Source organism: Hesperophylax consimilis, chromosome 31 (genome assembly GCF_061612785.1).
Source record: "Hesperophylax consimilis isolate HC1 chromosome 31, BYU_Hcon_1.0, whole genome shotgun sequence".
Classification (NCBI taxonomy): Eukaryota; Metazoa; Arthropoda; class Insecta; order Trichoptera; family Limnephilidae; genus Hesperophylax; species Hesperophylax consimilis.
The window spans coordinates 4,488,635-4,511,657 of NC_142866.1; the positions used below are offsets into that span (position 1 = coordinate 4,488,635).

The 23,023-nt window shown below is 33.9% G+C and overlaps 1 protein-coding gene and 1 long non-coding RNA gene across 2 annotated transcripts; one reads left to right on the forward strand and one right to left on the reverse strand.

Moving 5' to 3' along the window:
- Positions 1 to 3,878: 3,878 nt before the first annotated feature.
- On the reverse strand, positions 3,879 to 12,743 carry LOC149409358 (uncharacterized). Its single transcript, XR_016305187.1, has 3 exons — positions 11,840 to 12,743; positions 4,317 to 4,536; positions 3,879 to 4,205 (listed from the first exon to the last, which is right to left on the reverse strand). It is a non-coding gene; the product is annotated as an uncharacterized LOC149409358 (long non-coding RNA).
- A 2,958-nt stretch (positions 12,744 to 15,701) lies between these two features.
- On the forward strand, positions 15,702 to 20,225 carry LOC149409359 (uncharacterized). The gene is made up of 8 exons (XM_089649739.1): positions 15,702 to 15,850; positions 16,169 to 16,360; positions 16,859 to 16,976; positions 17,386 to 17,547; positions 18,231 to 18,464; positions 18,727 to 18,858; positions 19,353 to 19,525; positions 20,007 to 20,225. Exons 2-8 carry the CDS (start codon positions 16,218 to 16,220, stop codon positions 20,098 to 20,100), a joined length of 1,056 nt encoding a protein of 351 aa, XP_089505865.1. The 5' UTR covers positions 15,702 to 15,850; positions 16,169 to 16,217; the 3' UTR covers positions 20,101 to 20,225.
- Positions 20,226 to 23,023: the final 2,798 nt, after the last annotated feature.

The window sequence follows — 23,023 nt, forward strand, 5'->3', positions numbered from 1 at the left end:
TTTACTTGGGACAGTTGCAAGTGAATGATCACTTGGGGTTATATTTTATGGTTATCTTTAAAAGCACATTCACTTAAATGTTAGATATGATGAAACATAAGAAAAGTCAATACATTTGTAAAATACTTTCTTCATTTAAAAAGAATGAGAAATATGCAAATTTTCACAAAAAACAAATAACATAATGAAAAAAAAATCCCGAAGCAAAATATGTTGCCTTTTGTAAAGAAAAAGTATTGTATTTATTTAAAAAAAAAAAAACCTACCTACATTAAAATATTTATATTTTAAAAATTCGTAATTATAAATTTTATATTGTTTTTTTTTGTAATATACATAATTAATATATTTTTATGATAATACTTCCATAAGTAAGTAATAGGTACCTAGGCAAAAAAATTGATAGGAAATCAGAAATAAAGTTTTTTGGTATATAACTGATAGAACACAAGAATAAAAATAAACCTTTTGGGGAAAAAATAAATTTCTCTTTATGAAAATGCTCGTCAATATGTATTGTATGTGAATCTTAATTTGTGCAAATAGGGGGTTGCTTTTAGAATAAATTTCCAGATAGATAAGTCATTAGTCATTATCTTCGGGGAATAGAAATAAATTTTATTTAGGTTGCTGCAGCTGGGAGATTGTGTAAAATATTTAGAGTTGCAATTAAATTGCGCTAAAGGAAAATCTTAATATTAAAATTTAATCATAAATAGTTATTAAAACCCTGGGATTCCGCCTAAAATAATTCTCATTTAAGATATTCATTATTTTATATTAAGAGTGATAAAGTTTTCTTGATGTCGGGGCTATTTTAAATTTAATGAAATTAGCCTATAGCACAAAAACTTTAATACATAATAAATACACAAATAAATCATTTCCATCCTTTGGATATCTCCAGGTAACATTAGGAATATGTATTAGTGCGGAGCGAAAAAACATTTGTTTCAATAATAGTTTTTCCTGTGTAACCTTGGTAGTACAAAACATCAAATTGTAACTTCATCTTCAGGTGGCGCACTGACTCTAGTCTTATAAAAAGTGTAAGAAAGTGATCTTGCAAGTAGACTAGCACTTCGGTTTGCCGAGTTTAATGTCGCAAATTCATTTTACTTTCACCCAACTCCTTTGACATTATCTTGCATTTACACAGATGCAGTCACAAACAGATATCTGAGCGGAGTGCACTTTTGTTAAAATAACTATGTGAACTCAATTGTGGTCTGTAAAATATCTTTCATGTCCTGTGTTTGCTGACCCAGAAAAAATAAATGACAATATGTTACTGTAATTTATTCAAATCTAATAAAGTATTAATATTATAAATTACTTGCAGTTGCTATCCAATGCAAAAGTCTTATTGTGAAAGACGAAAGTGAAATAATTGCAACTGATTTAATAGAGCTGTAGAATGAAGCCTCTATTCCAGTTACATTTCAACAGCCAAACATTATTGTAAATAAACTAACCCAGTATTATCGCAAGTACAAAAACTTAAAGAAATGTCGAGTAGCTAAATAGAAAATTGGGGTTTATGATGACGCAACAGTAAATTTCTTTCACATTGCTGTTTACAAATGTGTTTAAGCTGATTTCTGTAAAAGTTCAATAAGAGTACCCGAGAAGGAACTGGAATTCTTGCAAGATCTGAAAGGTAGTATCAAAATGTATTTCAGCTCAAAAACTTTAGTAACAACTAACGTTTTGAAGCACAGGAAGACCGATGAAGAAAAATAAATTCCTTTAAAAACAGTATTTTGAGCAATCTTTATGCCTATCAACAGATACTAAATTGACTGCAGAGAATGAAGATTTTCATACTACACTTACATCAGAAGACTCCGCGCCCTCCATGTCAAAATTACAAATAAAGCAGAAAGGGCATCTACAAGAAAATCTTACCACCACCTTTTCATCTTTTCAGCATTAAACTGAGTATGTTACGTCCCAATATGCTTGCAGGAGTCACAGGAAAAATCATAGCACTTTGAAGACTTACCGGGGGTAAAATTAGAAAAAATATCTGTTTTAAATTTGTCTAGCTGTAACACAACAAAGCCTGACAACTGATTTGGCTAATAAGCAACCAGGAAAGCTGGCACAATCTCAGAATATTGGCACCACATAAGTAGCAATAAATTTCCAATCTCAAAGTCTAGTTGAGCTTGCTAAGCACGTGGTAAAAGTGAATGCGCAAACATGGTTCATGCAAACACATTCTGAAATTGTATTATTAGCTATGTCCAAAAAGAATTCTTAAAAGTTGAAAGTAAGAATATTTCTGACCTGAAATAAAACTTCAAAGCTAATGACTATATTTAGTAAGCTAGATAACAGAAAAATTATTCTAGTCCCCATTCACAAAAATATAGCGACAGAGAATTATGGGACAAAATTATGCTTGAAAAAATATCCATATTGAAAAATTTCCCCGTAGCACATGGGCTGTGAAGAGATGTGTGAAACTAGTCACTAAAGCTAGTTTGGGTATTTGCGGAAATAGGTATAGCACGTGATGGATACATTCGAGCAAGAACAAAATTTTCCCGCAACACACGGGCTGTGAAGAGAGGTGTGAAACTGGTCACTTAAGCTAGTTTGGGTATTTGCGGAAATACGTATAGCATGTGATGGAGACATTCTAGCAAGAATAAAAAGAGAGAAAATTTAAACATTCGACACAAAATCACAGTTTTTCTCGGAAATTCGTGACAGAATATGTGACTGAAAGCTAAAATCATAAAAACTTGCTAGATTCTTACGATTCTTTGCATTTTTAATGAACTGGATATTAAATAACATTTGTTTTAATTTTTTTTAAATCTCTGCTCCACCTGAAGATCTTATATAAATATATTTTTATAAATATTTTTCAAAAGCCATTTATCCATTGCAACATACATGGATGACGATTTTAGAAGATATATTTTTTTAAAGCAATTCACTCCGCTCTAATACATATGTAATACTTTAAATCAGTGAGTACATACTAATAATCAGTGAGTAATTTAGCACAGTAAAAACGCATACACACACTAAATCAGTGAATACAACCATTCATAGGAACTAAGAAGTTTAAATTTAACCAATATGTACATAAAATAAAAAAATATTTAATAAAAAATAATGAGGTCTTATTTTTTACTAAAAAGCGAAATCAAACCATTTAACAATAATTAGATTAAAAAAATCTATGAATTCAAAAAATAAACTGAAAAAAAAATTATGATTAAGATTTGAGACTTCTTAACTCAAGAGGGCCTTGAAATTTTTGGTGCCAGTCTAAAAGATATTTGTTGCGAGTTTGTTGAAAAATAATGGAAAGCTGTAGTTTTAAGAAGCACATAATAAAATATTTGTATTTGTAAAGAAATAAAGATCCTTGAGGATTTTGTTGTAGTAAATAAATGGCTAATTTCTGCTGAGCTGTTCTGTATCAATTTAAGCGCATTTAAACCCTTCGATATCGCTTAACCGTATTAAGTAATCAAAAATTCTTATTAGGATTGCTCAGCCCGGATGGTAACTAAATAGTCTGTAGGTAGAAAATATCATTGAAATCAATAAATTTATCAAAAAAATTAATAATTTAATAGTTAATTTTGCCACAATGCCACATAAAATAATAAATAGTAACATTGTCTTGTAAAACTGAAATTAAGCACCTACAAAACAAAATAGAACTATTACGCTTTATTAAAATAGGTTTAAAAAAGCACCCGGGAGTTTTTTTCTAACCAACTGCATCCAATGTTGATATTCTTGGTAGTTGTCAAAGGCTTGAAAAGAAACCGGGAACTTTTCAACTGTTAATCTGGACAGAGCATCACTCAGCCAATAAAATAAACCTTAGAGGAACCATGTCGCAATCAAGCCGCATTTTTTTCCGTGAAATATTTACTTTTAATGGCACTCGGATTTTATGTGCTGGAGAAGTGTGTCTTTTTGGTGGGTTGAGAACCCACAGTCAGCACATGTGAGTTTCGGTCCTACTAAATGAGTATGAACATGGTCTATTAGGTCTTTTTTTTGCCGTGTGAAAAACTTACACTCGTCGCATCCCATCAAACTTTCTTCTGTGTGCATACGATGGTGTCTGTATAGTGATGCTCGTTTTTTTAATCTCAAAGGGCAATAAATACATGCATATGTTGCAGAAACTCTTTCACGCGGATCGACATTCCCTCTCCTCTGGAATACTGGAATAACAAAATACAAAAAGGTTAAATGTCTATGAAGTTTTTTTATGGAAGTGATTCCATGTAAAAAGTAAGAACATGAGACAATAAATAATTTAACAAGAAACGTACCACTTTCATCATCTTCCTGCGGACTCTCCATGTTTATTAGTTTATGATCTGAGAATTAGGTAGGTACATATAATTTTTGAGAAATTATATTATTCGTATTTGCTGCTTACTCCATTTTGTGTATGTCTCCTTTTTATTCGTCATTTTGTCAGGTTTTGTGCAACACTTAGCTGTGTTACATACAAACAAAGAAGTTGTTGGTTCTAGAGTTCGCCTTCCCCTGAAAATGTATTATTACTTTATTTAAACCAACTGAAATTAATTTGGTGCCCTGATGTAGCAAAAATTCAATAACTTTTTTGTTTATGTGTGTAAATTTTTTTTTTTACGTTATCTTTACTTTGAATCACTTACGGTATTTATGTAAAAAATAAATAAATAAAAATGTTATTATTAACACATTATGATCGGGCAGTTTTCGGCCGCGTACTTAGTGCTGGTAACGGGTGATTTTTCGCGTAATTTTGCGCTAACGTAGACCTCTAGAAAAATTGCGATAACTTCAAAAATATTTTTTTGATTTTAATAATTCTTTTTGCAAATTATTTATTTTATTTCATTTTATTTTATTATATTTAGAAATGTATTCTTCATCGTTAAACTAGTGCAGAATTTCACATAAAGTAGAAAAGTTTTGAAAAAAATAATATTTTTTTTACATAACATCTTTTATTTTACAAATTATACACAAAAATTATTTCTAAATGTAAAATAAAAATTAGTATTGTTTTTGGGTGTGATATCTTTCAAAACGGCGTTTCTAAAACAGGATCTGTGGTCCAATATTCATTCCGTCTATCTTTCCGTACTAGCCCCATGCATATTATGAGACCTACAAACTTTTTCATTTCCGGAATGGTGATATCTTTCCATTTGATACCTTTGGTTTGTGATTTTAGTCGGTCGATGTTTTGATAATAATATCTGTTGGATTCGATAACCAAAAACTTCGTTCAAAAAAAAATCGTCGTCTATGAACAATTTCAACACACCCATCTGCGTTTTTGGAGGATTATTCAAGGTAATTCCAGGAATACCCAAGAAATCTTCAAGAACTGGGGGATTATCATTTATAGACCAACCATCAACCTCTTCTTCGTCAGAACTGGACGAAATGGTTCTGCGGGTAAATGTTGTAGGCAGTGGAATAATATCTTCATCATCAACTAGATCGCTATCATCACTATCAAAATCACTTTCACAGGATATGTCGGATAAATTGTCAGCGTATATTTCTTGGTCACTATCTTCATTGTGGTGAGACATTTTTCTTATGGGATAAAACACAATATAATAATATAACTAACTAAAAAAAATAACAAACTTTCAATCATAATCGTGGTAAAAATGTCTGTTTCATCGAAAATTTATCAAAAGTATTTTAACTTTTAAACACTAAAATAAAATGTAAATATGTACGTAATATATATATATATATAATATCTATGTACTCGATATTTAGCTTTTAGCAACGTCGGACCACCAAAGAGTAGTGAAATAAACTAAAAAAAAATATTATTCTTCGCCTTAGTGTTGCATGTAGACCATTATATGTACCGTTATCTTCAACTATTTTTGTGATGAATAACACTACCTCGGTACCCACCGTACACCCCATCTATTGTTCTCAAAGGTTTTTACCTGCATGGCTACAACCCTACAGACGCTATATAGCGAAAACTCAAGTATATTGGAACCCGTATTTTAACGTGACCCGCGCTCCACTAACAATCTATCACAAACGTATAAATACGTGATCCGCTCTCTAGCATTAATTTGCTAAAAACGTATTGATACGTGATCCGATTACAATGTGTTAAGGTTCTATAAAAAAATAGTGGTAATTTTATGTTTGTTTTTTTTTACAATTTTTTTTTTCAACATACAATAACAAAAAAAATACATAACATAAAACCTTAAAGAAAAAATAATTCACTATCTTAGCCTAAATTCTGTTCAGCGTGGTACTCCTTGAAGCACTCTGCGACTTGCAGTGCTACTTGGCACCGTTCGCATTCTTTCTTTGCTCCCAGTATAAATTATGAAGTCTGAACAATACCCCGAGTTACGAAGTTTATAATTCTTGATTCCGAAATACTCCAAAAGCTCTTCGATTGTACAGTCTTGGATATCTGATTCATCAGACTCTGCCAGAACATCCTCGATTTTATTAAGATTCAATCGTCTTCAATACAAAGTAAAATGAATCACAGAACACGGGAATTACCCATAGATTGAAAAATAAGTCTTCTAAATCGATTATTTCAAGAAACATCCTTTGCTGCTGATCTCGAAAGAAAGAAACCTTTATCTTTCTTTATCGTATTAAAAAAACCTTTAAGGTGTCAATGCATAGTACAATCTACATAAAAATAACACCCCCTAAATTATGGCGGTTCGGACAGAATGGGTTAAGTAATCATTGTCAAAACATTAGCAAGCATTGAAGTCTTTAAATTATATTGTTGGGGTTGGACGAATTAGACCCGGTTGTATCAGCCAATACAAGAGACTTTTTATGCACGGCGCAGTAAAAATGGCGCATATACTACGAGAGGCGCGCTGCGCCCCCTCTATCTTATAGTATTGTCGTATATATAGTGGCCGTAGTAGACGAAAACGAAAACAGGGCAAGATCTGAGATTTGGTAAAATTAATATTTAGTCGATTTTCGTAGTTTTAAACTACATTCTATTCTTAGAATAAAGAAGAAACCTAGAAGTAACGATACAAATTTGAATGGAAATAATTTCACTTTTCTAGGATAACTTAATGAGTTAAACTCGATTGTAATATTTAATTATTGAGGACAATATTAGCGATTCTTAAACGAAAATCAGAACGATACGGTCGCATTCAGGACTTGAATCCAGGACCTTCGCCTTACCAGGGTGCTGCTGGGACGAATGAGGCAGTGCTACTACATAAATAGGATCAACTATTGTTTCCACTGTTAAAGTCAAAGAAGTGACTTACTATCATCACAATATTTTTAAACCCAACATAATAGCTAAAAGCAAATGTCGAGCTACTTTGTGAGCGCATAAACCGTTACTGAAATAAATAGAAAAAACCAGTGATCGACAGACGGCGAACTGAGTTTTCTCATTAATGGTCTGAGGAAAAATATTTTCCGCTGACAGCATAAAAAACCAAGCTTATATACTAATAATTGGATAATGAATTCGTAATCCGCAGAGTTCTTAGCAAAAAACTGGAATCATAATTCACATTGATAATCATAGATTTTACCTGGGATCACCCTTTCATTGCGCGGGAGATTAAAGCAGTTCAAGCGGGAACTAATCCACATTCCCGCAGGCTTTTTAATATTTTCCCACCAAAAATCTAATCTGGGGGAATAAACATTCGCTGAAAACACTCCATTCTACCTTATTTCTTTCTACTGAAAAACAAGAATTTTTTGATTTACATATGGGAATTGAATGTTTCCATTTAGTATGCAATCTTTCTCACTTAAATTCGTCTGAGATCGTAGATCTCCATCTATAGGGAAACACAGTTTTGTTTTGGAAATTTAACCAGTGGACTGCCGACCGTCTCCGGAGAACATGCGAGCAATCTAATTCGAATTCCTTGTTAGAATAATTTGCGATGCGATTTTGACCTTAATGCTTTGAAAAATGTATGTAAAACGAAATTAGCATCGTTTGGGATAATAAAACTTTAGGTTACACTTTTGATTTTTATGAATGGTGCTACTCTGAAGGCTGAAAAATATTTTTCTGTTTTAAGTTATGACCTTCAACAGGTTAAGGCTAGATTAGGCAAATATTTGGATCACGAAATACGAACATAAGGCATTTCTGGTGTTCTTCTTTATTCTATGGTACTATATTAACACATTTATTTATTAGGTAGGTACTGTAATGGAATTATTAAATAAATTTAAATGGTGAACACAATTAGTCGTCATTTTGGGTGTATTTGTCAAATCAATTTGTAAGTATGACACATATTTATAGCAGTTCAACAATAGCAAGACAGTGTAATAAAATTTAACAATCACTCTGTCTTAATACTGTTAATGTGTCATTTAGATTTGTTAGTTTTATATTCTTCAATGAAATAATATCAGCAGTTTACTGCAATATTTTTTTGAAAAAGGTGTAACGTTTTGAGATTTCCAAAATTTTCATCCTCCAAAGTGGTGTTGTGTCATCCAAATGCCCAGGTTTAGTCAAATTTATGTTTAAAAAGCACTTTGTATTATTTAGGACTTCATTCCTAGATTTAAAACTTTGTTAACTTTCCAAATAGTTCAAGTACAACCAGTAAATAAACAGTACAGTAGTAAAAATAATAGTTTAGGGGAGAGAACCTCGTACAGTAAAAGTGTTTAATTGTGTAGGTACAGTTTGCATACCAGTGAAAATTCGGTGCCTAAAGACGCACCAGTAGAAAGTGAAATCTGTCAGCGAGAGCAAAGTGGCGACCACGAAACAGGAGTCGGGAGACTTTATCAACCCTCGCTGTAGTAAACATAAACATGTCGTTAACTAAGGAACAGCTTGAACAGATATTGGCGAAATTTTCGACTCCCCAAGCAACAATGAAAATTGTTTTCGATACTGTATGTAGCAGTTTAATGGTTTGCGGAATCCACAGAAAGTGGAGGGGGTCTCCGACAAATCCTAAGGGAAAAGATACCTCGGGATACAATAAAATCGTTCAACAAACTTCTTCAAAAGGTGAGACTAATATAGGAAAGTACTGCAGAAAAGACATGTAAAATCAGCCAAACTTAAAGAAGACTTTGCCAAACCGAGTTTGGGGCCTAGGAGTGACAAATTTTGTGACTATTGTAAAAAGAAGGGTCACACCCAAGACCAATGTTATAGCAAAAGGCGAGAACAATCGACCCGTCAATCTACATGGGATTATGCAAATAAAACAGAGCGCGCTAAGATATCATATTACGGGTGAAATCGCACCAATGTAATAAGGTCGAAATGTTCTACCTGCAATCCCCACAAAGACGAGCATAAAGAAGTAAAATTCTTATCTATTTGTACGGTACCACTAATATTTGGGGTGGTTGACGCCCCAAAGTGCACATAATGATGGAAAATTTATTGAGAACCGTGATTTTGCGCACAGGCGCCCAAGTAAGTGTTGCTAGTGGAAACCTTTATGAAATTTTATTAAAAGGCTACCATATATTTTTGGAATCCAAATGGAAATTTGGAATCTGGTTATCGATCGGGTCAAGAAGACAATTGGAAAAGGTCTGTCATTATTGAATTTAAGATATACGAGAAGATGAAGCACCGCACCTCAAACACTTTGACAGGATGCGTTTTAATAAATTACTCATAGATAATGCAAATTTATTCTTCGAAGCTGGACCACCCTCATCCCTATCCAAACATCACATTGAAACCGGAGATTGACTATACTATATTGACTGGCCCCACTTAAACAGGATATTCTGTATGCTGAGCTACGAGACAAGTCGCCTTCCAGGAACATCGAAAACATTCAATCGTGTTCTTGGTTTGAAGAAAAAATTCTCAGTAATCGCCTGACCCCTCAGCAACCTAGCAACAAAAATGCTAAGGGCGAAACTATTAAGATATTATTTACGACCGTTCCAGCTCTACGACGCGACGAGCAGAAAAGACATTAACAATTCACTAAAACAGGACCACACTATTCTACCACTTGAAGGATAACGGAATGGCAGACGTCAACCTCGCCAACTGAACCACATTGTCTGAAATTGACTGCAATCCCAACTTCAAGTGTCAAAGTGTAAAAACAATAGGATGTTCTGGTAATATGAATGATAAAAGGTCATGTTTTGCTCTGGAAAGTTTAGTTACCTAACTTTAGTTATCTCTGGCAGGACTAACTTCAGTTACGCTTTGTAAATCGTTGGCTCGTAGATTAGCTAACCTAGAGAGAGAAAATACCCTTTTGTAGAACAAAGGGTCAAGGGAACATATTACGTTCTCCTGGGAGGAATGATACAGGTGTAACTTATTTCCTCAGTGAAACCAAAGACAGGGAAAAATAAAAAGATAACAGTCACAACTAGGAATCGAACCCAGGATCTCTTGTCTTACCGACCGGCGTATTAACCAACTTGACCATTGGGAACTATTTATTAAACGTCATATTTGTGGTCTCATATTTCAAATTCAGAATTAACTAAATCATCTTGCAACTAATTTTTCCCATCTTTTTGGCATCTATCTTGTTAAATGGAATATGTCTTTTAGCTGATATTCTTAGCTAATTTTATGTTTTTAAGTAGAGTACTCTCTCAGTAATCCACCGCTCGATTATATGACAAGTACTATAATCTGCCGATATTTTGACTAGTTGAAAGCACAAAATCAAGCTCTACAATTCGTATGTCAAATTCAGTAGTCCGCCGTTTGCCTAGACTCGAGCGCCAAGCTTTGTACACCGAAAGGTTGGGCTGTCTTCCTCTTACACACTCAGTTACTATACCGCCCTCCAGCTTGCTCTTGCTGTTCATTTTTTCATTTATTATTGTTATTTTAGGATATTTCTGTTAGTCCTCTATGTATTCTAGCAACTGTCACATTTCGACCTGCCACATTTTTTGTTTGTATAAGTTTACAAAATGGAGTCTTCTCGCAAGCGAGTAAACGTGACTGCTTAACTATAATTAAATATTTAAATTTTACGAAAGATCGATAGCATTGTTTGTTTTTGCAAAATGCCTGTTTTATTTTTAATATTTTTTTGTATGTATACCTACACTACAATCCGCCCAGCTTACTAATTGTACACTTGTTCCGTTTTTGGGGTGGCGGATTAGAGATTAGGCCTCGATTCTCGACGAAGTCATTCTACTCGAACCACTTGTGATCATCATTGAATGCCCATCGTTCGAGTGGAATGACTTTTGATGTTTGGCATATGTAAGTATGTACCTTCGACGAGCCTCAAGAATAAGAACGTCGACTAATGTATGTACTTTCGATGGCGATTGCGAGCAGCATGAGGTTGGAGAATGGATACCCAGTAGTAACATAACGTTAGCATTTTATATTATTACGAAAATTGTTTCGTAAACTAACTTTGTGATGTCATAGTTTTAAACACCTTTGCCTGAATTTTGTTAATTTCGAAACAGTAGGTACCTACTGTAAAAAACTAGAAAGTCATCAGTAATGTCAACTCAGCCGCGATCAATTATTAGGCAATGCGACCCAATTTAGTAAATTTGCAATTAGGTCACCGATGATCGTGAAACTGTTTGTCAGCAGATGTTATCTCAGATGTTGGTCATAAATCTCTGTTCATTTAGTGTCCAAGTCGCTCAATTTACGAAAGCAATCGATTTTCTTGATAATTTAGGCGGGCCAAAAGGTCGCCATTGTTTTCCGTTGCACAAAGATCATGGTGAAATTGAAAAATTTGGGGTAGTTTGACAACAACGATCGCAATCGGAGGAATCACACTAATGCAGCTAACTGTCAAAGAGCGGTTTCTTTATCACTTCAAAACGACAAGATTCAAGATACCTGGTCAAGGATTAGTTTTCGGGATCCATTCAATGAAAATGGCTGTCAGAGCTGAACAGGGCTGGACTCTGAGCACAAACAAAACGTGAACTCTAGGAGAATTGTTTATTATTTTGACTTTTTAACACACGAACAGTTTGACACCAAGAGAAGCATAAACAAAAATAGAAAAACTTTTCCATAGAACAAAAATAATTCGATTTGCGATTGTTCATGGACCTAAAACGCAGGACAATCACCAGCCAACCACAGCGCCATTACGTTATATAGCTGTGTCATGTCTCCATCGTCCTCATCAGTCTGAGGCGGCGAACCGTTTCCCGCCCAGACCTGTGTATCTGCCTGATGCCAGCCAACTACAGCGCCATTACATTATATAGCTGGGTCATATCTCCATCGTCCCGGCCTGATGCTGACTACTGCCCATGCCGTCTCTGCTCACCAAAGCCTGGTCGCGAAGAACCCCTTGGCAATCCGACCAGTTCATCAGCCTCATCCACGCCGTCTCCGCCCTCGCCGCCAGCCTCTTACCACTGTCTGATGCCGGCTGCCACACTTACCGTCCACGCCAGGCTGAGACAGTGAACTCGTAGACCCCTGCCTCAGTCCTGAGCGTCCGCCCAGCTCAGCCTGATCGTGAGGAGCCCCTTGGCAATCCGACCAGTGCATCAGCCCCATCTCCATCGTCTCTGCCGTTGCCAGCTACCGCCCATGAGGCCCGCCCACGCCGCCACCTACCGCCGCGCGGTGAGCTATAAGCTCCCGCTCATCGCTCTGCCGCCGCCCATCATCACGCCGCCGCCCTTAGGCTCCCCGCCTATGGCATCCGCCACTAATTTACACGTGAGCTTCTAATATACTTAGTGTAATAAGTTAATATACTTCATGTCTATCAGAGCCTAGAATCCGTAGTTTGTCCTAGTAACCTTTAGGCCTTAAACAGCCATGTATCACTGTCTGACCTTCCGTTTTGTATGTAATAATAAACATGCCATATCACAACAATCTGTTTCATTGGAGATTGTCTAGTTTCCACCCCTGTAAAGATAGAGGTTCAAGCCCTACTGGCCGTCTAGTATGGCGGGTGTATTTACCTAGCAACTCACATGTATAACACGAACACTTGATAACATTAACTGTCCTAAGTTAACACATATACTATTTTACTGCCATAACAGTTATAATAGTATAACAGTACATTGGACGATAGATTTCATTCGACCAACCATGGTTTAACCAAAAAGAAGGTTGTATTTAAACTGAGAATTTATTGTAGTCATTTTTTAATAAAGTTTATTTGAACACGCCTATTTAATAGGCGTACTTTTCCTAGAGTTTATGATGGTGGTAAGAAAGCCTTTTCCGTTCTTCTTACGACACACTTTCTAAAATGCTTCAGTAACAACTTTCATTAAATGTTCACCCTATTGCGTGTAATATGAAAACATGTTATATTTGATGAAAATGGAACTGACGGCCGTATGTGGGTGCAATTGGAGCAGTCCGCTCCGAGCGCCGGATTGCCAAAGCGCCAAACTTCTAACGGAGATTATTTTTCATAAAAACGACGCAGCACAAAAATACAAATCATCCGAATATTATTGATTAAAGTGATCACGAAGTGAAGTCGTCAACTGGTTTTGACAAAAACGCCAAAATTTGACTCGCGCCAGACACCGTTTGATTGAGGAATTTATTGTTAGGCATTCCTCCAGTTTTTCTTTCATTACATCTTTCAAAATGCGGGAATAAGTGATTGGCATATTTTGCCAAGATATCATATCAATATAGGTTTGTGCATCATAATTTAAAATTGAAATTTTAAACGTTCTCTGCAGGATAACTAACTCTCTGGTTTCCAATAAACGCCTTATCCTACATTCTTCGGTGGTAAGCGATTCGTCGGTTATTATTGTCAAGAGTATATATTCAGGATGAGCGTAGAAAGCATTTTTTTATCAAAGGATTGATTATTATTTTTAATTTGTCCAGAAGATAGCGATAATAGTTTATCACAGTACATAATTATTATATGTCTAACCACATAGAAACGTATGCCCTCGTGAAAAATGTGGTCATATGACAACATTTTCTGATTCCCAATACATAGTGGTAAGATACGACTCGCTGGAGCGGTATATTTATGCGCTGGAGTAAGCCATCTTGCATTTGACACCACTCCTGAACTCTTGGGTTTCTTGTGGCAAAATCAGGCTAATGTCTGCTGGAAACTGTTTTGAAAATATCAAGCAAGCATTTTTGATCGGTGCTTAAATTAGAATACAGGATGTCGGTCGAGTACTCCACATCTATTTGAAATATATCTACTGGAAAATTATGACAATAATCATAAGGGGATGGAAAAAGCAAGAAGTGCAGTGATTGTACCATCCAACTTAATAGTCAAATGAAATGTTTTGACAAGCAAAATATTTTATATAACGGCAGTGCTTGACTTAGGGGTAGCATTCGTGAAGAAATGAGAGCCTTCCACGATTAACGATAGATACGTGTTCTTCAACCACCGTACTTTAATAATAGTTGTGTCCGTTTTTAATATACAACCAAAATCTTATTCTTGCAACCATCAAAAAAGAATCCCATTACTTTATCCCAAGTCTTTAGTTTTATGAGTTTATATCTAGTACGTAGATGTGCGCCACGCAGTCTATTTTTGTCTATTATTGTCTTATTATTCTTCGTGATTGTGCTGAAATTATAAGACAGCAGAAGCGATTGCTACACCAGCTCGTTTCGATATACTGAACCTGTCAATGATCTTGGAGACGACTGTAAAATACTGAGATTAATTTGCTGTTCGTCGGAGAGGCACAGTCTTAATTTCTTTGGTCGAATAACACAAATACGGGTAAAGACGGGGTTGGGCATTGCGGGTGGACGTGTTGTATTTTTCATTCGACTATAAAAATTATAAATGGTAGTTATATCTACCAAAGCTATAGATTTTACAAAACATGATCTCATAAATAGATAACAGATAACATCTACAATACCAAAAATTATAGCACACTCCACGCCTGAATTTTTCTCTTTTGTTCTCATTCATTTATTTGTATTTGCATTATTTCTTATGTTTTATTCTTAATTTTTTATCTATCTAATCATTTATCTTTTCTATATATCTTTTTTTATTTATCTTTTCTATATATCTTTTTTTATTTATCTTTTCTATATATCTTTTTATTTATATCTGTGATTCTATATAAATTTGCATTATCTAAAATTAGATCAAACTCCCGCCACCTCGGAACAGGCTCAGCCTAGTGAGGTGGATTATACCAAAAAAAAATGTATCTTAATTTATTGGTTAATAAATAATTTTTAAAAAATAAAATAACCATTATTATACTATTCCAGAATATTTTCTAAAGAGACTGAAAACATCGAATATTTTTTTAAACTTCAAAGGAAACCCGGAGCCTTAAGATATTTTTAAAAGTATATTGTTTTAATGTTTTAGATACACACATAACTTTTCTAAAACTAAATGGAATTCCGAAGAACAAAAATCACCCCACACTATTTTTTCACAATTTTCAACAATTTTTTGTATGCAAGCGAATGTTCAAATATTTCCGTTTTTTAAACAAACAATACAAATTAATCATGCATTTTAACAATATTGAAGTTGGTGAATTTCCTCAAGATCTACGAGATTTAAAATTTTGGTACATTTTTGTGAAATATCTGCGGATTTTAACTGAATACGGCCGATTCTCAACAAATAGATTTATTTTCACAAATTTCGAAGATTTTTGAATGGCGTCACTGTATGTGGGTGAGCCTACTATTTCATTCCCGCCATTAGCATGTAAATATCTTTCTGTTGGTGATACTGACTGTCATCTGGTCATCTGTCAGTGTCATTCTTGTCATATTAGTGCATCTTTTAGAATACATTATTTATTATTTGCAGTTATCAGTTCTGTACATCAATAACCTTTTTTCCATTTTCATGCATATACAAGTTGCGATACATTCAACACTGGTGTATGTATAACATTATTAATCTTTTTAATACTTTTACTGTCTTGTCGCAGTATCTTTCCACTGAGTGCTTTATTTATGCTTTCCACCGTGCATTTGAACTTTGGCCACTTTGTTACTGATTTGATAGCAACAGTGAAGTGTTTTGTTCACGATTTGCGATTAGTCTATTATTTCAAATAAATATACACTTTAAATCGATAGTGCAACTTGTGACAACTGTTATCTTTACTTGCCGACAATAATTTGAACACGGATTGTCAATTACATTTGCAGTATCTGTTTAGATTCCACAACTTAATCATATTTCGTTGTTTTTAGGTTCGTGGGAAGTATTTTGTAATAGAAGTCTAGATCTGGGATCCTGACAATGTCTGACCTACCTGCTACCTTTGTAAAGGGTTTCCATGACGAAGAATGTGTGCGAAAAATGAAATATGTCAAACTCGGCAATACTGGGCTGAAAGTTTCACAGCTATCTCTGGGGGGTGGAGTATTCAGTCCACTCTATGAGTAAGTGAATTTGTTTTTCAATTAACTTTCAATTTGGGAGGCCGGTATGGGTACACAAATCACCACAAGTGGCGAGCTATAGCCGATAACTTAACAGAGGTACCCGGGGTTCATGGGGTGAGGTTTGTCCAGGTCTTGGTCCAGGTCTGCTGCATGATAGATTGGGAGAGGCCGTGAAGGGAGACTCTTTGGCCTCTCCAGTCGCTCTCTCTCATCCCAATGTCTTGCACCATAGTTGGAGGGATGGATTCATAAGTCACTCATGGCACACTAACCCAGATTTCTATCCACCCCTCATACCTTTTCCTTTCACAGAACTACATCTCCATCATTTACTTAAAAATACCCTCAACACAGCATCCCCAAAGATGACATACTCATATGTCAAAGTTGAAGAAAACAGGACCTTTCTTTCGATATAAACTTTTGCTTTGTATTTTTGTTTTATTGTTGACGATGCTTTATTATTGTATATTAATCAGTCGTTGAATTCTTTAGAAAATTTAGCGAAGAAGAGGCAATAGACACAATAGTAACCGCTATAAGGCAAGGAATTAACTACATAGATACAGCGCCGTGGTATGGCCAAGGGTCTTCTGAAATCATCCTGGGAAAGGTGACTACTTTGTTTGTTGCAATCACATTAGTTTCCATTTTGCTTTTATTTCTAATTTGCCTTGCCGATGTTGGCGTTATAATATTTTTTAACAAATTATAATGTCATATAAATTTCTATTTTGTGCCAGATTATGTTATATTTTGTGAAGCCCATATGTTGATTTTGCTACCGATCGTCAGGTGTAGAGCTGGTCTTATAGAAAATCAATCCATTATTTAAGAAAGCTTATTTTAATTAAAAGTTTTTTTCCACTAGAATCAACATCATTCATTTGTGTATTCTAATTACTTTTTGATGTGAATTGCAATATTCTGATGATGACTAATGTTTCCCGCCTAGCTCTTATTTTTATTTTTGTATTTTATTGTGTTATAAGATTTAATTAAGAATATTGTTAAATTTCTAGGCTTTGTCCAAAGTACCCCGAGAAGCCTATTATATAGCAACAAAAGTTGGTCGCTACTGCCTTGATTATGCATCAATGTTTAATTTTTCTTCGGAAAAGACTATCTCATCTGTTAATATAAGTCTTGGCTATCTCGGACTGGAGTATGTTGATATCATCCAGGTATGTAAAGTAAACTTATTATGTAAAGACCTAGGGATGTATAAATCACTCAAACGATTTTTGGCAAATATGGCAAGTTTGCAAAAACGTCTTTAGCGATCGCTTAAACAGTGAAATCTAAGTGGATTTATTGGCCTTAAACCGCAATAAGCAGTGTTTGTATATTTCCATATTAATATTTTAAGGAATAACATAATTAAATAATATGGTAAATTTACACACCCATTGCTCAAGTGGATAAGTATAAAAACTTTTATTTATTGATTCAATAATCCTTTAGATCAGTCGCAAAAATTAAGTTTCAATTTCGCCAAAATTGTGATTATACCTAATATAATTAAACTTATATATTCAGAATCGGCATTTGATAATCTATCCGATGAGTTCCTTATTATAAGCCACTAGCTATTAACATAATTTGTAATTTCATAGTACTGTCAGATGTTGACTTAAGCTTATTTATTAAGAAGATAATAAAACTCTTCAATGTCCCGTAATTTAATTTATTGTGTATGGCCAACACTTACATTTTTACTCTTTTATATTTATATTTGTGAATTTTTAATAATAAATACTGTGACACAATTAATAATAAATAAAAACATGAAATCATTTGTATGGAATGACCTCTTTAAAATTTAAACTTACCTAGTGGTTTTCATTTGGAGTTTTTTTAATTTCAGGTGCACGATATAGAGTTTGCACCATCTTTGAAAACAGTTCTCAAAGAAACCTTGCCGGCACTGGCTAAAATCAAAGCTGAAGGAAAAGCGAGGTTTATCGGTGTGACCGGATATCCTTTGTCCATTTTAAAGGAAGCTGTTGAGACCTCCCCTTTTCCTTTGGATACAATTCTGACTTACTGCAGAAACACTCTCATTGACAAGTCCATGGATGAATATCTCGAATACTTTCAGGTCAGTTCGTTAATACTAACATTAAATTTATGTTGTACGTATGTCTGTATATCTTATCTATTATTCTTATGAGTCGAAAAATATATAAGTAATACAAAATATTTTGTGTATAGGTAAGTGAATTCTTGAATCAATGAATAATATTTGAAAGTATTTACCCAAATGGAAAAAATAACTTTTAAATTTTAACCTGGGTCTATTGTTGTAATTTCTGTCTGCCAAAATAGAATAAATTTAATAATATTAGTTTTATCTGTTGCAGAGTAAAAATGTTGGCATTGTTTGTGCCTCTTCTCACTGTATGGGCTTGTTGACTAACAATGGCCCACAGACGTGGCATCCGGCATCAAAACAAGTCATTGAAAAGTGCAAAGAAGCTGCCAATTACTGCAAGGTATCTATAAATTGCTTAACTAATGCAATCAATGTGTGGACTTCTTTACATATTAGTTTATTTTACAATATCTTCAAATGATACCTACATATTGCCACTCCACACGGCACTACTTGAAGCATTTGAATCTCTTCAATGAAGTGTTTTGTTTTCCATTATCTCCAATTATAATTTATTTGTAGCTACATGTATACTATATGCATTCTTTTTAAAATAAAATGTATGTCATCTGGCCTGATGTAACATTGTCCAGAACATTGGTTGAAGGAGGAGGAAGCGCAAAACAGCACGATACCCCAAAATTCAATTACGATAATATATTTGACCATTAAAATCTCAATATATCTAACAAACTGTATGTCACAAGAAGCGTTGAGCTCAACCGTTAACACGCTTAAATTTCTCCTATTTATTATTTCTCATATTTGCTGTCCAAGCATTCAGATTGTTAACTTTCTGCAACTGGGTATCAAATAACAAGGATATAATTTTAGGAGCAGGGAGTTGAACTAGGAAAACTGGCCATGTGCCACGCCATGGAACTGAACGGAGTTTCAACACATCTAGTGGGGATGAGCAACAGAAAAGTGCTGGATTATAATTTGTCTGTGTTTTTCAATGGTCTCACTCCAAGGGAGAAAGAAATACTCAGTGAAATCAAAACCAAGTAAGTTAAACCTTCTAATAATTTCACATTTTCCTTCCACCCGACATACCCTTTTTCTTCCCAGAACTTCATCTTCTTTCTTTCCTAAAAACACCCTTCACCCAGCATCTCCAAATATGACATAGGCCTTGAACCCAATATTTTCCTACTGCGTGGAAACAATGTAAAAAAAATAAAAAATTTCAGCCATATACCATTAGCTTCAACCAGTTGGTTATGATGATTATCAGATAACACATCTGCCCTGATGATGGACACTGCAATGCTGTCCGAAACGTTGGCTAAAGAAGGAGTTAGCGCAACACGGCATAACACCCCAAAAACAAATAGCAAAAATATAAATAAATACATTGTTAAATCATAAATCGAAAATATGCATTATCCTAGGTCAGTGTTTATAGTGAGGATTTTGAAATACCCGCCAAGTCTTTTAACAATAATTTCAAATTATTTACATCATACCTACTTCTTTTATTTTCAGATTCCTGAATTCAGTGGAAAACACTAATTGGGAAGGAGTTGAAGTAGAAAAATACTGGGCTTCTATTAATAGTAAAGACACGAAAGGATGGTAATACAATTTATCAAGATAATGTTCAGATAGATAATAATAATAATATTTAGAAGATTTGTATAGCGCCGTTTTTGGGCCAAATCACCTCAAGGGCATGTACAAATATATAATACATTTCTACAATAATCTATATTATTACTAACTATAGACTAGTCAAACTATTATCAATTTATGACTAACAGATTGCATCCACCGGTTCGTCGATCACTAATACAAAGCTAAATGTACAATACATTTGATTGATGAATGTGATGCTAGAATGTACATATGTTATTATTCTTATTTATTTATATTTTGTACAGGCAGATAATATACAATACCATACTTATCTAGTAGGTCACTTGAGATGTCTCTATTGTATTTTTAATATCGATTTTATTAGAAAAATAAGATTATTAACCAATTTTTTAAAATAAAATTAAAGATGAATTTGATTCTTACTTTAGATCTGCAGATAATAATGACCTTGTAGAAAACAATAAGTTCTTCTTAAAGGTGTAAAACTGCCCTCATAAATCAGCATTAAATTTTATTTATTTTTACTTTCGAAAGGTCCACGTTATTTGCCGATTCTTAGCCCGTCAGCGGTATGTAAAATTTGATGTTTGGTCATTTGATCAGCTATTGATTAAGCTATCAAGCATGACAAACGTCAAAATTTAATCAAAGTTAATGGAATCTCTTGAAATGTCAAAAAATTCTAAATAACGCTAAATGCCAACTTAGAATTTTACATTTGAATAATATACGTAAATAACACACGATAACTGAAAAGATACACTGATAGAAGTGGCATGTCTAGTTTGGCCGAAGAAATATAAATTTCTTGTACTCTGTGTGAAATGTGATTAAACAAAAATATAAATTCTTGAAGAGAAAATCAATTTCTTGCCTAAGAGTTGAAAGGTCTTGTCTCAGTATAGATCTTATGTTTTGGTACTTTCTGTTCAATGGAAATGATACATTGGTGCTATTACTGCATTCTAATTATTCAAAGACTGGCACATTTTAATAAATAAATAGTATAACTAAAAAATTGTTTTATTTTCAACTCCCTTCCTATAAAAATATTGAGATTACGAATATGTATTGGGTGAACAATGATAATGGATTAAGGTGGTGTAGGGCGTGTGGCGAACCCATCGCTCAGGGAGTGGAAACACAACCTGCAATAGTCATCCCAAGCTGAGGGTGTGAGCTACCGTGCTCAGGCTGAATGACATTGAGAACAGTGTCGTAACCGGTTCCTCTGAGAAACAGAGTCGCATCTCAAAGTATTTAGACCTTTCCCCGGCACTCGGCACTCTGCTGGAGTGAACCTATTTCTCTAGATACTCGTGGGACGAATATTGGACCCTTTAAAAACTCCCACTTATGAGTGGACTCCTCTGTCGTGGGGCCTTCAGGGAACCAAGGATAAGTGGAGAGGAGTGCTGAGAAATAAGAAAATTCCTTAGGAACATCTATATGCGGGCGCTTGGAACTTATCCGAGATTTGTGCACCGTATGGGCTTACTTGGGCAACTTGCAAAATTTAGTGCATAACTCTATTGATAGTTAATTCTTCATGGAAAACTATGGCTTATATGTGGCTGAAAATTTCAGCCGTATTCGTCGCCCGACTTTTTCAAGATACGACACGGCAGAACTGATATTCTAGCATAGTATAGCACGACAAGAGGAACGGTGCTACTGAATGAAATTCCTAAAACAGGAGTATGTATGTAATTACTCTTCAACTTGAAACTTATTTTTAGAGTAATTACATATAAAAATTAAACCTATATTCAGAAATGTTTAAATAAGAAATACTGTAAATGGATGGTATCTGTCATAAAATAAATCGATAATAAAGTTTCAGATATCACCACAAGTATGCTTGCTTTTAGTCGGTCAAAAGCCTTCTTATTTACAAATAACTTATAATGACAGATATGGGCAATAAGTACCTTATTATTATGTAAAATATGTTCAATAAATTAATTATCTAGCACCCTTTGCAAAAGTTACCTCCCGGCCAAAGTCACCTACCAGAGATATTTTATTATGATCCAATGAATGAAACACACAGTTAAGTTGAAAATTATTTATTGATTAATTGACCATAAAAATTATTGAAAAATATTAATAAATTGCAGTAAACATGCTGTAAAAGGTAGATATGTAACATTACAATCTTTATTACTAAGAATATTGCAGTATTAAAGAGTACATAATGAAAGGTGTTATTTACTATTGAAAAGTATTATTTACGCTGGTGAAATTTCAGTGATAAGTATTTAATTTATAAAAAAAAAAACTTTTTTACCGTTATTAAGAATCGGTCACATTTATAAAAAGTATTATTTTTTTTCCTAACAGCTAACTAATTTCATTTGTATAATATACAATTACACAATAGTTCTGATATTATAATAAAGTGCAAATTTTATAGGGAGGATTGAAGATTGAACATTCTTAATAAAATTTTATCATTTACAAGGGTTTTTAAATTAGCTTCTAAGCCACCATGCAGGTGGAGTAAAGTTGAAAATATAGCTGATAGAGAACATAGAAATAAAAATAACTCTAAAAGAAAATTACAAGAATAATGCATATATTAGCAATAAAAATTAAAGGGTTTCAAAATGAGTACAAGTGTTTCATAATTTAGCAATCTCAATACCCATACACAAAAGAAACTAATCTCAATGTAAAAATTGAAAGAATTACTTATAATATACATAACGATACAATAAAATAACTGAAGAATATCAAGATGTAATCAATAATACATAATTAAACAATGAAATAACTTAAGAATATCAAGATGGGAAGAAGAAATTTGCGAATGTGTTCAGACTCAAAAATTGTGAATATAATTTAACCCATTAAAAATCTCAAATTAAGTTTAAAAAATCGAAAGAGGTAAATGATTAATTTTT

Bases quoted from the DNA above. Each gene is read 5' to 3' on its own strand.
- LOC149409359 (XM_089649739.1), top strand. From the start codon at position 16,218: ATGTCTGACCTACCTGCTACCTTTGTAAAGGGTTTCCATGACGAAGAA. The intron at 18,859-19,352 runs GTATCTATAAAT...ATATAATTTTAG, and splicing joins AAGCTGCCAATTACTGCAAG to GAGCAGGGAGTTGAACTAGG. The intron at 19,526-20,006 runs GTAAGTTAAACC...TTTTATTTTCAG, and splicing joins CTCAGTGAAATCAAAACCAA to ATTCCTGAATTCAGTGGAAA.